The sequence below is a fragment of the Apis dorsata genome, unplaced genomic scaffold, assembly GCF_000469605.1.
Source record: "Apis dorsata unplaced genomic scaffold, Apis dorsata 1.3 scaffold_286, whole genome shotgun sequence".
NCBI classification, from domain to species: domain Eukaryota; kingdom Metazoa; phylum Arthropoda; class Insecta; order Hymenoptera; family Apidae; genus Apis; species Apis dorsata.
The window spans coordinates 2,110-15,340 of NW_006263561.1; the positions used below are offsets into that span (position 1 = coordinate 2,110).

General features: G+C 44.7%; 1 protein-coding gene across 2 annotated transcripts in view; it reads right to left on the minus strand.

Annotated features, from left to right (window-relative positions):
• Window positions 1-228: 228 nt before the first annotated feature.
• LOC102671366 (chondroitin sulfate proteoglycan 4) overlaps window positions 229-13,231 on the minus strand; it is a 30,566-nt gene continuing 17,563 nt past the window's right edge. The window contains exons 4-11 of one of the 2 annotated variants that reach the window (XM_031511056.1): window positions 11,896-12,112; window positions 8,368-8,962; window positions 7,940-8,194; window positions 6,728-6,925; window positions 5,946-6,147; window positions 3,095-5,812; window positions 2,613-3,019; window positions 229-2,516 (exon numbers count right to left, since the gene is read on the minus strand). In XM_031511056.1, the coding sequence (XP_031366916.1) occupies window positions 540-2,516; window positions 2,613-3,019; window positions 3,095-5,812; window positions 5,946-6,147; window positions 6,728-6,925; window positions 7,940-8,194; window positions 8,368-8,962; window positions 11,896-12,112 (6,569 nt within the window). In that variant the 3' untranslated portion in view covers window positions 229-539. Of the gene's footprint in view, window positions 2,517-2,612; window positions 5,813-5,945; window positions 6,148-6,727; window positions 6,926-7,939; window positions 8,195-8,367; window positions 8,963-11,895; window positions 12,113-13,231 lie in introns of both variants that reach the window. The other variant, XM_031511055.1, reaches the window with a different exon arrangement.

A 13,231-nucleotide genomic window follows, 5' to 3' on the forward strand; every position in this document is an offset into this window, starting at 1 on the left:
AAATTTTTTTACAAGACTCGTTAATATCTTAGGCACATTCGATCCACAATAGCGATGATAGTCTCGGGTTTTGTATTCTTTTACATTTAACGAGTGTTTAGCTTTCCCGTTAATCGCGGAAGTATTTTTGCGGTACTAACAAGATACATCGCGAAATATTTTACGCGAAAACCACGCAAAATTTTACTAGTTGAAATATATGTATACTTAGCACTCTTGTCAGAGTCGCTTATATTGTAACAAAAGAAGAAAAAAATCGATGGAAACTCTGATCCTCGACTTATCGTTAACGATACAAGTATACAATGTTGGGTCGCGGAAGAGTGGATGCCGGGAAAAAGAGTTTCCGTCAAAATTTCCGATATAAAATGGAGGCTTTCGATAATATCCCCTTTCGCGGAGTCAATTATTATTTTTAGGCACATTAAGACCATAGTTAATCGACGATTAGTCTCAAGGTTTCGTAAGAAAAAACAGTCTTCAAATTTGAGAAAGTGTTACGGCCTGTTTCGCTTTAATCGCGAACAGCCCTCCTTTTGCTAGACCCAATATTGATTTCTTCTTAGCAAGGGATTGTTGGTCCTTTGCGCGGTGCTCGATTGGCAAGGTAGATCGGATGTATCGAAACTGCTCCATTCGTCCCCATCCGCGACACCGTACGGATATTTCGCGGAAACATCCATTTCGGATCCTGTGATACTTTCCAGGGGGCTGAGGGGTATCACTTTGCATTGAGGTAGGGTCGACGTCATGGTCGGTAGAACTGGCAATGGAGTACTTGCTGTCACGCTGTTATGATCGTTCGCGTAACGTTTCACGTGAGGGGTGACGGGCATTAAATGGTCCGGAGGTCTCGGCAGAGGCATCACACCCACTGCTGGGGTCGGTTCTGGCTTCTCCTCCTCGGCATGTTTGTATTTATTTTGCCTACACCTAATAGTGATTATCACCACTACACCGAGTAAAAATACGCCTAGTAGCATCCCTAGAATTAACAGGTAATCGTTGCTCATGTTGGGCGCGATCGCCATTTCACCCTCGTGACCTACCGGGTCCATCGGACCACCTAACGTGATGTTATATTCATCCATGTCGAGTTTCACGCGAAAATCGAATTCGCCCACGGCTGGTTGAAAGATGGAGGCCGCTAAGATAAACGCGAAGCTATCGATTACCCCGTCGTATTCCATCGTTGGAATTTTTTTGCAAACCATATAAATCACACCCGACATCACCTCTTGATGAGAGAATTTGCTTACCTCTTTCTCTCGAGTTCCTCGTTTCTCGCCGGACGAGAAGGAACTTCTTATGATTCTCTTTATTTTACCAAATTTCGGCTTTTTGATAATCGTGTATATCGGATTGCTGCTCGTCAATTTAGCCAATGGCGTCGCATCCATATACTGCAACGTTATTCTAGTCTTCTCGCCTGCCAGAGCGATCATAGGATTTATAATCATCAGAGGTACTACCTTGATGTCAATTCTTATACGCTTCAGTTCAAATCCGCTCAATCGTGCGGTCAGCTCGAGACTGTCGTTCGACACGGTCATATCCGTTTGCATGAACATGACGCTTTTCGACAATAAATCTGTTTGTTTGAAACTAGCCGCCGCTCCATCGCGCACGTACAACACGCCATACTTTGGGGTAGTCGTTATGTCGTAAATGACCAAATCTTGCCTCGCGTTAGTGTCTAGTTTCACAGTGCTCTCGGAAATTAGAGCTACGTTCGATCCTTGCTGCAGATTTACAGGACCTAAGACGGTGACGTTCAGTTTGATAGGTAAAACGTAGACGTTGAACACCGTGTACACCGGGTTGAACCGTCCATCCCAAACTCTGAAGTAAAATGAGGCCGCTTGAAGAGGTCCGTTGTGCTCGTACACCAATCGATTGGAATCAACGTCGTGCTGCGTGAATTTGTTCACTTGACGAACTTCCGAGATATTCTCGTCGAACGGTAGAAGCAATAGACGACCAAACGTCGGCTTGGATATCACGTCGTATACGATTTCTTCTGGCGGAGTGTCCGGATCGGTCGTTAACAAGTTCTCTCTGGTTATCGTTTGATTCTGATTTTGAACCACCGTGATGGACGGCGCGTTTGTGATTAATTTGAATGGCTCGTCGTTGACCGGTTCGATTATCACCGGAATACTCGTGTTGCACAGAAGGATGTGACCAGGAGTCAAGTAAAGAGAAAAATTGATACGATCTTCCAAAGTATCCGAATGATCGTGATAATAGGCGATCTTGCCACCTTCGATCTGGGGTTGAGAGAAAGTGGTAACGTTTAAATCCGGGAGAATCATCACGTGGCCGTGACTAGGTTGATTGACCAGCCTCGAGAGTACCGCCGGATTCTCGATTCCAGCGTGAGTTTGAAGGAACGACACGATTCCGCTTATGTTCATCACTACCTGAGCCGAACCACCTTCTTCGACCCTCACGTTCTTTATGGAGATATATCTGTCCAATCCACCGCTGGAGACCGAGATATCTATTTGAAATACCTGCGAAGGAAGATGTAGCAAGGTTAAAATGATTTCAGGCGTACAGATATATTGGTTGTTTAACGGTGTCTTAGATAAAGATTATTATAATCTCGCCTGATTGGTTAAGGATTCCGCGAAATGTGCTTCCACGTCGAACGCGAACGAATCGTTGGCAGTCAGATCCATAAATTGTTTGGTATGTTCGTAGAAAACTTTGCTATTGTTAACATCCGTTTGCGTGAATCGTTCGACGTTCAACCATGCACCCTCGCTCGTCTCCATGATGATTTTTCCAAGATGCGGTCCATTTCGCACCGTATATTTTATCTCCCGAGTCTCGTCCGAGCATTTGGTCAACAGTAATTTGCTCGATATCATTTTTCTGGTCAACGGAAAAACGTTCAAAGCAACGTTTTGCTCGATGTTCAATCGAATCGGTTTCGTGGTCACCAGTATCGTGTAAGATTCCGTAGCGTGTACTCCATCGTAGAGTACGAAATTGAATTCGGCGTCGGATCCATCTGGAACGGAAAATCTTTTAAGAAATTTGAGTTTACGAATAAGTAGGAAATAATTTCTCACCATAACATACTTACTCGTATGCGTGAATATGACTTCGGATCGATCGATTTGTTCCTGAGTGAAATTGTAAATATCCACCCCCGGGGAAGATTTTAACGAGATTAATCCATTTCGAACTCCACTCACGTTAAATGTTATATCACGTGCCGTGGTATCGTTATCAACAGCCGCTAAATTATCGGGCGTTAACGTGATCGATCCACCTTGCCAAACGGTTAATTTCGTCCTATTAACCAGCACAGGCACCTCGTCGTTAACGGGTTGCACTGTCACCAAAACGTCGAAGGGTTCGCTGGTTTTATCCCCCGCAATGAGGACCATCTTGAACGAATCTGTGGGAAATTCATCCCCGTTGTGTTTGTACAATATTATTCCACCGTTCAGATGCTTGAACGAGGATTTCTTCGTCTCGGAATTCTTGCTCGATTCCAGAATCGTACCGTGTTTCGGTTTTTCCTCGATTCGAAAATTCGTCACCTTGTTGGAATAGTAAGGGGTGAGGATAGAAAAGTTGGTTTCATCGAGAATAGTACTCTTTCCCTCGACCACGACGATACCCTTCGCCTCGACGTAAAGTTTTTCCGGAACGATCACAAAATTGACGTTCAGATCGCGTAGCCAAGTTATTCCATTCGTCACGTCGACGACAAATTTATCGTTGGTCTGATTCATCACGGATTGCACGTAGAACACGCGACCCTCGTTTATCATGCTTTGATCGAAAGATTTCACCGCGTTTCCGATATAATCCTCTCGAGTCTCGTCGCTATGCTCGTCGTGAATTTGTAGCTCCAGATATCCATTCTGCGGCCACTCTTTCAAAAAATATACTATTTCGGACTCTGGTATCTTGGGATGCATGATCTCGAGACTTTTTCTGTTCAACAAGATACTGGTGGCTTCCTCCACGAACACCGTTTTATTGTTTTGAACGATCAATGCTTGCCAATAACTTTCGGGATAAATTTTAATCGGGAACAACCCCTCTGCCTCCGCACCCTTTGTCGATACCTTGAATTTAAAATCGTCCCTCGTCAAAGATCCTCCGAGATGTTTGTACAACACTATTCCATAACGCAAATTCTCTTTGTTGAATGCATTAGTTTCTCTACCGTGCTTCAACAGCACCCCGTGCTTCGGTTTCTCCAGTATCGCGTATTTGATATCTTTGTCCGTTGTGTACACATTCGTTTCGACGTCCAACTCGTTCGGACGAAGAGCGACCGATCGATTGAACTGCACCACGGACCCGTTGCTCTCTCTCAATCTCACGTAAGGTGGGCTGGCCTGAATTTCAAGGACACCGGCCGTGTAAAAGTAACCGTCGGTAACGCCGAACTCAAATTTTCCATGATCCTCGCCCTGATGTTTAAACAATATCTGACCGTCGTCGATGTCTTGTTGACTGAACTCGTGTATCTGCGAGGTGGGATTGGTTATCCTGTATATTCCATTTCTCTGCGTGTCCCTTCTCGTGTACATCAACTCGTTAGGCTTCGTGTCGATATCTTTGTCCGTATAGGCAAGATCCTTGTTCGTGAGTAATCTCTCGCCCTTGGAAACCACGTGAAACACCTTGTGAACCACACGTTCCGGCGCGTTGTCGTTCTTCATCGTCACTTCGACGCGAAACACGCCCACGTACATGAAATCAACAACGTCCGAGGCGATAGCGACGAATTGGAACGAGTCCTCCCTCGTCTCCGAGTCGTCGTGAACGTAGTACACTTTTTGGGACGAAAGTTCCTCGGAGGTGAAGTAGGAGGTGTTATTCCGCGAGTGAGACTTGGAATTGTTGGTGACGGTCAACCAACCGTGATGCGGAACTATGGTCAAGTTGTAGATCAACGATGTAACTCCGTAATCCTTTGGATTCGTTCGAACAATTCTTAGAGGTACTCTGGATCCCTCGTCGACCCTCACGGTTTCCACGCTGTCCAACGGTTTCACGTTCTTGCTGAGGTAATGCCTGAACTTGAACGCGGAATGTAAATCGATGCATTGCGGCGCGCTCACTTTGAAACCGAATTCGTCCAGAATCGTGGAATAGGCCCTCTTGAACAATCGATATTTCAATTTGCCGGAATCGATATCCTCTTGAGTGAACCCGTCTCCGACTTCTAGTTTTCGACTCGAAAGGAACAAATTACCGTATCTTGGTCCCATGGTCACGGTAAAAACGATCTTGTTGACCGCGGTTATCAGCGGGTTCGTTTGATACCTTAGATTTTGCCCGGTGACGATCACTTCCGCCACGTTGGTGAAGTTAACGGGTATCCTCTTGGCTTCTTTCAACTCGAGATCGATGAAAGTGATCCGAAAATCGTAGGTGTGTTGAGCTCTCACCTCTCTAACGCTGGCTTGAAACTTAAACTCGTCCTGATTCGGGCTTCCCTCGTTGTGAAGATAGCGTATCGTGTGCAACTCGATGTCCCTGCTCGTGAAATGATCGACGTTGATCCAGCTGCTCGAGACGTCCTTGAGCTTCTGAATCGTGCCAAATTGCGATTTCGAGACGATGTCGTAACGTATATCGATGGTGTTGTCGTCGGAATTCGTGGTGAAAGAGAGATTGGCCGGTGTCAGGTATGAATAGGATCGATGCACCACGACCAATCCCGTGTTGTGCATCAACTTGATCTCTAAAGGATGAGCCGCCACCCTTAAACTCGCCGGTTCGCTGTTTTCTATACCATCGCTCACCTGAAGATCAAGCTTCGCGTTCGGTTTCGCTGAAAAACGTAATTGAACCGAATGAAACGTTTGAATCGTTAATAAACCGATAATCGTGCTCTCGCATAGACAGCAATTAAACGACAATAATGATGTTTGTTTGCATAGTGAATATCGATGAAGCTGCGTTACCGTTTCCACGGTGTACGTATGCAATTAATCCTTGCATTAATTCAGCCTGGGTAAACGTGTCGATAGGTCGCGACGGATAAGTCACTCTTTCCACGTATCCAGCATCCGCGTCGGTACGTAAGACCGTATAAACCAACATGTCTGACGGTGTGTCGGCATCGATCGCCCAAATTAATTCTTTCGTTAAGATTTTCCTCGTGCCCTACGGATAATTAAGTGGATTTAGTTATATTTCCATCGTTTCGTCCTTCTAATTAAATACTCTGATTCGTTCGTCGTATTTCCGTATTTCCGTATTTCCGTATTAATAATAATAATTGTTGAAATAAAAAATTTCAATCGCGGTCAATTTTAGAAGAATTTATCGGATAGAAGCATCAAGATTTTTCATTTCAGAATTGATTTCGAATGTTCGATGTTTTATATATATCGCGAGAGTAGATTTTCACGACGAAAGAAATTATTTCATTTAGGAAGATCGCGACTCTAAGTGGTTAATTAAGGGCAACGAACGACTGGAGCGACTTAAATCGATTTCGTTACGACTCGACCTCCACGTTCGTTCAAAGATACGAATGTTGAAAACAGTCCACAATTTCTTCGATTCCCGATTAATTGATTTAGCGAAAGATCGCCTGAAGCGTTGCGAACTGTTTCGCGTCAATTACGTTCACGTGGCTTTGAACTTTTTGATTTATTGGAAAACTTCTTTGCGCGACAAAAATCTCTCGGAAAATTATATATATATATATACATATATCGTATAGACGTTTGTATCTCACCTGAGCGAGTCGTAGCACTTTTGCGGTCAATATTTCGAGCAATGGGGGATCATTAACGGGTGTAACGTTGACGTGAAGCGGAAACCTAAGTCGTCCTTGAAGGTAGCCTGGCAACGCGTAACCAGCTCCTGCCACTAACGTCACTTCCAGAATCATACTGTCCTCCGTGGTTTCACTGCCATCATGCATATATTGTATCTGCCAAGAAATTTGATCGTAATGACGAGACGATGCAGTGGCACGTGTTAAATAATGTTTCTAGAACGTATAAATATGTATGTGCGTGTGTGCGCCTCTGCTCTGTACTACGAGTACTACGCTATAAAGAGTGTGCTATAACAATTGCTGCGTAACGGAGTCGAGAAATTCATCGAGCGCGGTGACATTAGGGAAAATTAAAAAGGAAATGAGCAAAAAAAATGAGCCATGAACCGGTCGTTAACGAGACGTTTATTTCATTTTATTTCATGATTTATTCACGACAGAGACGCGGCCATAAGATGAACTTTTCAATCTCCCTTCCCCGGCCAACGGTTTTCTTAACGAACCAATAAACTCTCTTAATATCTCGAGACTCGTGTCTTCCGCGTGGCTTGCCGTTTTTAAAATTAAACTTCCTTAAAGATTCCCTTTGCATTTTTCCATCGGTGAATCATTACCGGTGTTAAATCTGCCGTCTGTTCCCAGTTAGAATTAATTAAAAAAGCGGACGAGTTATAAATCGACGATTAGCATAGCGAATCTCGAGGCGCGAATTCCTCCAATATCTCGATACATCCGATCGTGGGAATAAAATTTCGTTTATTCGAAACGACGTGGAGAACGGTTTAACGGATAAGTGATCTCGGTCCCGACGTTCACCCTTACGAAAAACCGTTAATAAGCGGTGGTGGTGTTTATAAATAGGACAGTGTCGGTGGATAAATCGGGTGCAAGTAGAAGAGGAACAGACAACCGAGAGAGTCGTGACGACACGAGCACGGTACGTGGCCCCCCCACGGTTCTAAAGTTAGGTCCTTGTGCCGCGAACTATCTATAGCTCGTGGTCCTATGACAAATTCGAATAACGTGTGTGATTTTCTTCGTTCGTTTTCTTCCTTTTTTTCTCTTCGAATTAATCGGATATAAATTGATTGATCGATCGTATGACATTTAATGGACATTTGAAAAAAATTTGTTGTTGTACGACAATAGAGTATAAAATTTATTCACCTTATCTTGGTCGATGTCTCGAAGAGTGAAAGAATGTTCGGTTCTGGTAGTTAAGAGATCCAGAGTGAGGGTCCCGTAAGTGGGCGGTGTTATCAAGGTGAAGATAACACCGTCCTCTTCCACCCCATATTTAGCGATGTCTAGTACCATGGCAATGTTATCGCTCGTCACCAGCACATGTCCTCCTTCGCATACCAGTAGGGGACTCGATGACAGTATTTCCAAGTTCACGGGTAAATTTGCTTTCGAGTGAGTCTGAAATTCGAAATCGAAGCTTCTTATATGAATCCAAATTTTCTTCTGGAAAAATATATGGAAAAAATATTGACGAAAGGAAGGCAAAAGCGTTATTAAAAATGTAAAAATCTCTAAGGAAAGAAATACACGGTGGAAGGATTGCTCGCGACAAGCGATCGATTCTTATTTACCTCGTAATCCTCGGCATGATTCGGATTGATACACGATAGTTGGTCACAGTCGCACTTAAACGAGCTGACACCCAGTTGAGAGCAAACTCCCCCGGAAACACAGGGATCAGCCTCGATACAGGGAAATCCCCAAACGCAGCCGACCACGATGCCCTGGCTGATTTTAACATCCGGTAGACCGAGCTCCTTGTTATCCAACATCATATTTCTCAGGCAACCCTTGTAGCTCACGTCACCGGATTTAAGACCTTTCCCGAACGCCTTGGCGCGTTTGTTGAGCTCGGTACCGCCGATGTACAGGGTGTCGGCCAGATCCAGGTAACGATTCCCGCCGGAGGGCAAGCTGATGGTTTTTTCTTGACGATCGACCGTGATCCCGATCCCGCTCGGATTGAAATCGACGGCGACCCGGTGCCACTTGCCGTCGGCCACCGGTGTGCCGTGTATCAACTCGGTCGGTCCATTCCCTTTGTTCATCAGAAGTCGAATTTTACCCTCGAACAACTCGATCCCGAGGTAATCGGCGTACGAGGATTGGCCGGTGTTGTAGAGCAGCAGCCCGCTCTCCTCTCCCGTCTTCAACTCGAATTCCCATCTACCGAACAAAGAGGAGGAGGAGGATGGTGAAGAAGGGGGGTGGTTGATCGAATGGGGCTAAAATTGAAAGGAAGTCGTTCGTCGAACTTCGCTTGGCCGCGACTACGAACTCCGTCACGAACCTGTGTTCACGAGTGAACGCGTGCCGGATACAAGCTAAGCCCAAGATATTAGAGAATAATGTTAAAACTTGCCGGTTAACAACATTCCCGGTTAGTAGTAAGCCGAGTTAGAATTTCGCAGTTGACTTGTTCGGATCCGCGACTAACGCGTTTCCTTGAATGGACTCGCTTCAAACCGTTAGCAGGGATGGAGGAGGAGGAGGAGGAGGAGGAAGAGGAGAAGAGGGGCCGCGCGAAACTTGCACTTTCTTAACAGTTTCAAGGGAATTATCCGATCGTTTGCATCTTTTACAGGGAAGATTGGTCGATTTAGCGAGCGAAACTTGACTCGAAATTGATTTATACGTAATTTCTAACAAACGTTTGAAAATCCCTCCGCTCGAACATCGATAAAACGATATTGCCTCCCGTGATGAAAGTAGCGCGTTCGAGTGCGCTATTGACGCGCGATAATCGGATGAAAACGGCATTAAATCGGCGTGATATTATTTGGAGAGGAAGCTAAATGAATCGTGCGTTAACGAGTGACTTAGGAATCATCCCTGTATTGGTGATTTTTTTTTCTCTCTCTCTCTCTCTATCTCTATAAAATTTCCGCGTTTAAACGAGAAATGAATGAAAAAATGACGATTGCACGAAATTAACGATCGTTCTCGGACGGTTGAATCGAGTCGCGATTAACGTTTTTGTTTACACGATTTATTCAAGTCGAGGTTGGTCAAAAGCGTTTAAGAGGGCCGTCTAAACGACACCGGTGCTTTCATTTCCGACGGGATGTTTGCCGTGGACGCCGCTCGTTCCATAGCACCGACAGAATTCATCAGAGCTCTGGATATCCCAAGGATGTTCGACGTACAATACATAGAAGAGAAGGGGGGAACCAGGATTGTTGGCATTGTTTCGAAACGGTTGCCACGATACGCAACAGGTATTACGCTGTTACCTTTATTCTCCGAAGCGAGCGTTGAATTAAGAATCGCAACGAGTATGCTTTTAATTTTCCAGAGACAAAGACTTTCGGGATTGTATCTACGTTGCGCGCATCGCGATGCGATTCGATTCGATTCGAAAGACTTGTGAAACCGCTGCTCCAAATCCTCGGAGAGATAAAAAAATTGCTTCGTTCGGGAGTATCGAACTCGAATATCGAAACGCGGTCGGATTATCGATATCGCGTATTTCTTAATCGAGAAAAGTAATTTGATTATGCGCGTTTTAATTAAAATTCTCGCGAGAGAAGATTCTACATTTCTATCGTTATTATTTTCAAGAAATTTTACAATATTCGGTTACAGATTATTTTCCATGCATTGTGATGCGAAATGTTAATTTAAAGGAAATAAAAATAGGATAGACGCGACACTATTGGGAGAATCTGTGTGAGTTCGATCGATTAATGACGAACGGCGACAGACGACAGAGTCTAAATATCTTATAAATCATACGTATACACACAGAACGAGTACAGATATTACGAAGCAAGATGGATCGATATACGAAAGAGATCTGGCGTGTCTTTCGATATTTATTCAATTCACTCCTCTCTTGGTACAATTCTCACAGTGGTATTAATTTCACAAACATCGTTTTTCATTTAGTCGAGGAGACAGATAGAGAGAGACATAGAGAGAGAAAGAGAGAGAGAGAGAGAGAGCAAAAAGAAAAACGAGAAAAAGAGAATAAGAGATTTACTATTGCGATTCGTCGAACCAATCAAACCTCTTGTTCCCAAAAGTCTTTGTTATTCTGAAAAGTGGGATCAAAGTGTTTTCCTAGAGGATACGAGCAGACATCGTTCTAACTAGTAACGATGCCCTCGTTGTAACGTGATTGCGGTTTTTGTTTGGAGCTTTCCAAGATGCTTTGCCAACGTCCCCGTGGGTTTTCACCGTTAAAAAGTAGTGCAGACATTCGTCAAAGGTTTTCACAGGGACGTTAAAAACTTTACCGGTATTTTTCAAGGAAGAAATTCATCGGAGATACGTTCGACAAAAAAAAAAAAATATCCATTTTCGATATTGGTCGCTATCCTTCCAACAACGTGCTTCGTTGCGAAGCATCTTGATAAATATCGTATTCTAAATTTAAACAAACCGGCTCGAGTATGACCCAATTTAAATCGAAAGGGAATCGAATTAGCTTTGCCGTCGTGTCGCTATCTCGTTTTTACTTCATGAAAATTGTTTATTCGATTATTAACGCTTTACCAACGCTTGGCACGGTGCACACGCACGCTAACTTGTAGTCACCGTTTAGTTTTGATAAACGCGCGCTCGACTATTCGCAAACTGGCGCTAAAATTGACTTGGAAACTAAATTTCATATTTATCCCGCCGCTTTAAACGGGGCACGCATCAAATATTGTCGTTAGTTTATATCCATAGCGGTTTGGCCGTCTATCGGCAATTTCTGAAACCGCTAATAACAGCTGTTCGGTTGACGAAGTGTCAGACGCGAGGTTCGTTTCGCTGTAATTTCGTTAGGTCGATTCATTTCCCGATTCGGAAAATCGTGTACGTACGTATATGCACGTGTACGCGCGTATGTTTCATTGCGACTGATGCTTATGTAAGCGAAATCGGTTTGCGCGAGCCCGTGATATTTCGAAAGCGAGGAAATAGACACGACGAGTAATTAAATGGATACGTTTTCGTTATCGGGCAGCTCGGTTTGAATACGAATTAATTTGATTAGTTAGGGAAATATCTCGAAAGATATATTCTTGAACGAGGGATATTCGAGAATCTCGTAAAGTGCGCGTTCGAGTATAATTTATACACGATGAAAAGACGCTTTTGGTGTTACGTACTTGGAGCCCGAGCGTGGAATGGGTCTTGGGATCGCTGTGAACGCACCATCCTCCACGAAACTAACTTCCGTGCTCCTCGTAGCGTCGAATTCCGGTGAACAGCTCCACGTAACGGCGGTGGCCTCCGACTGGCCTTTCCTCGACTTGGCGTATTCTATTACTCTGGCGCCATTGTAGATTATGTCAGCCATACAGCCTCGCAAGTAATCCGTGTGTCCTGCGGAACAGAGAAAGAGAGAGAGAGAGAGAGAGGAGGGGAGGGGGACATTAAAAATTGAAAGAAAAATGTATTCTCGTCTACCACGCGTGTACGGATAGAAACACGTTTTACCTCGACGTTATTGCCGGAGGAAAATGCGCGCTCGATTATCGTTAATTCACACGGAGAAGCACAACATCTCGAACGATTTTACTCGAGTCGTTAGAAATCGCGAGAGACTTTCTCGAATTGGCGTTTTCGCAATTGCCTTTGAACGAGGTGAGCTCGCGCGGGCAAATAACGAAACGGGTCGGATATTAAACTCGATGGCCAGAACTCGATTCTTATATTCTCGCCGGAACACAGGGAACGCGGTGGCACACTTTGGCACCGGTTCACGAGGTATCATTCAACGGCAGAGGTTTTCGCGAAAGAGTGGTGTAATGAAAGCGTCAGTTGCAAACCGCATCGGGGTTGATGGCCAGATAATCTCAGTTTCGTCGGCTGCCAGGGAACGAACTAGGCTATCGAATCCACCTACGAATTGTGCGATTCGCCAAATAAGATTCGTCGAAAGGACGATAATCGTCCGCGCGAGATTGTTGTTAATTTATTATTTCGAAGGAACGCGAACGCGTCGGTGTTTCGAAGATTCGAAGATTTCGATTTACTCGTCCGATCAAAGGGAATCGGAGGTGTTCGCTCGAACGAATCTTATTGTGTTAAGTTGTGGCGGGTATCGGTCTCCAAGTTGGCTTGATCCGGTTGGCAAGACGTTGTTGACTCGATACCTGCGGCGGGAAACGCATAAGCGAAAATTGAAGGGGTGTTTTGGGACGGGACTCGGTGATGACATTTTCCGGTGTAGTGGTGTATAAACCTCGGCAATAAACCGAGCCGTTCATAGTGCGGTGAATCGTTCATCCCGCAACTTTGCCGCAGCTACCATTCTACGTGATCCTTTCGCGTGCTCCACGATTATATTAATTGGAGAAGTTTCGAAAACGGTTTTTCCTCCGGGCGACTGAAGATACCGCGGATAACCGCTAAATGGACCGAGGTCACTGGAAAATGTCCCCTCTAGGGGAGGGGGAACTCGATACCACCTCTCCTCGGAGTTGGTTTTAAGGATCTGCT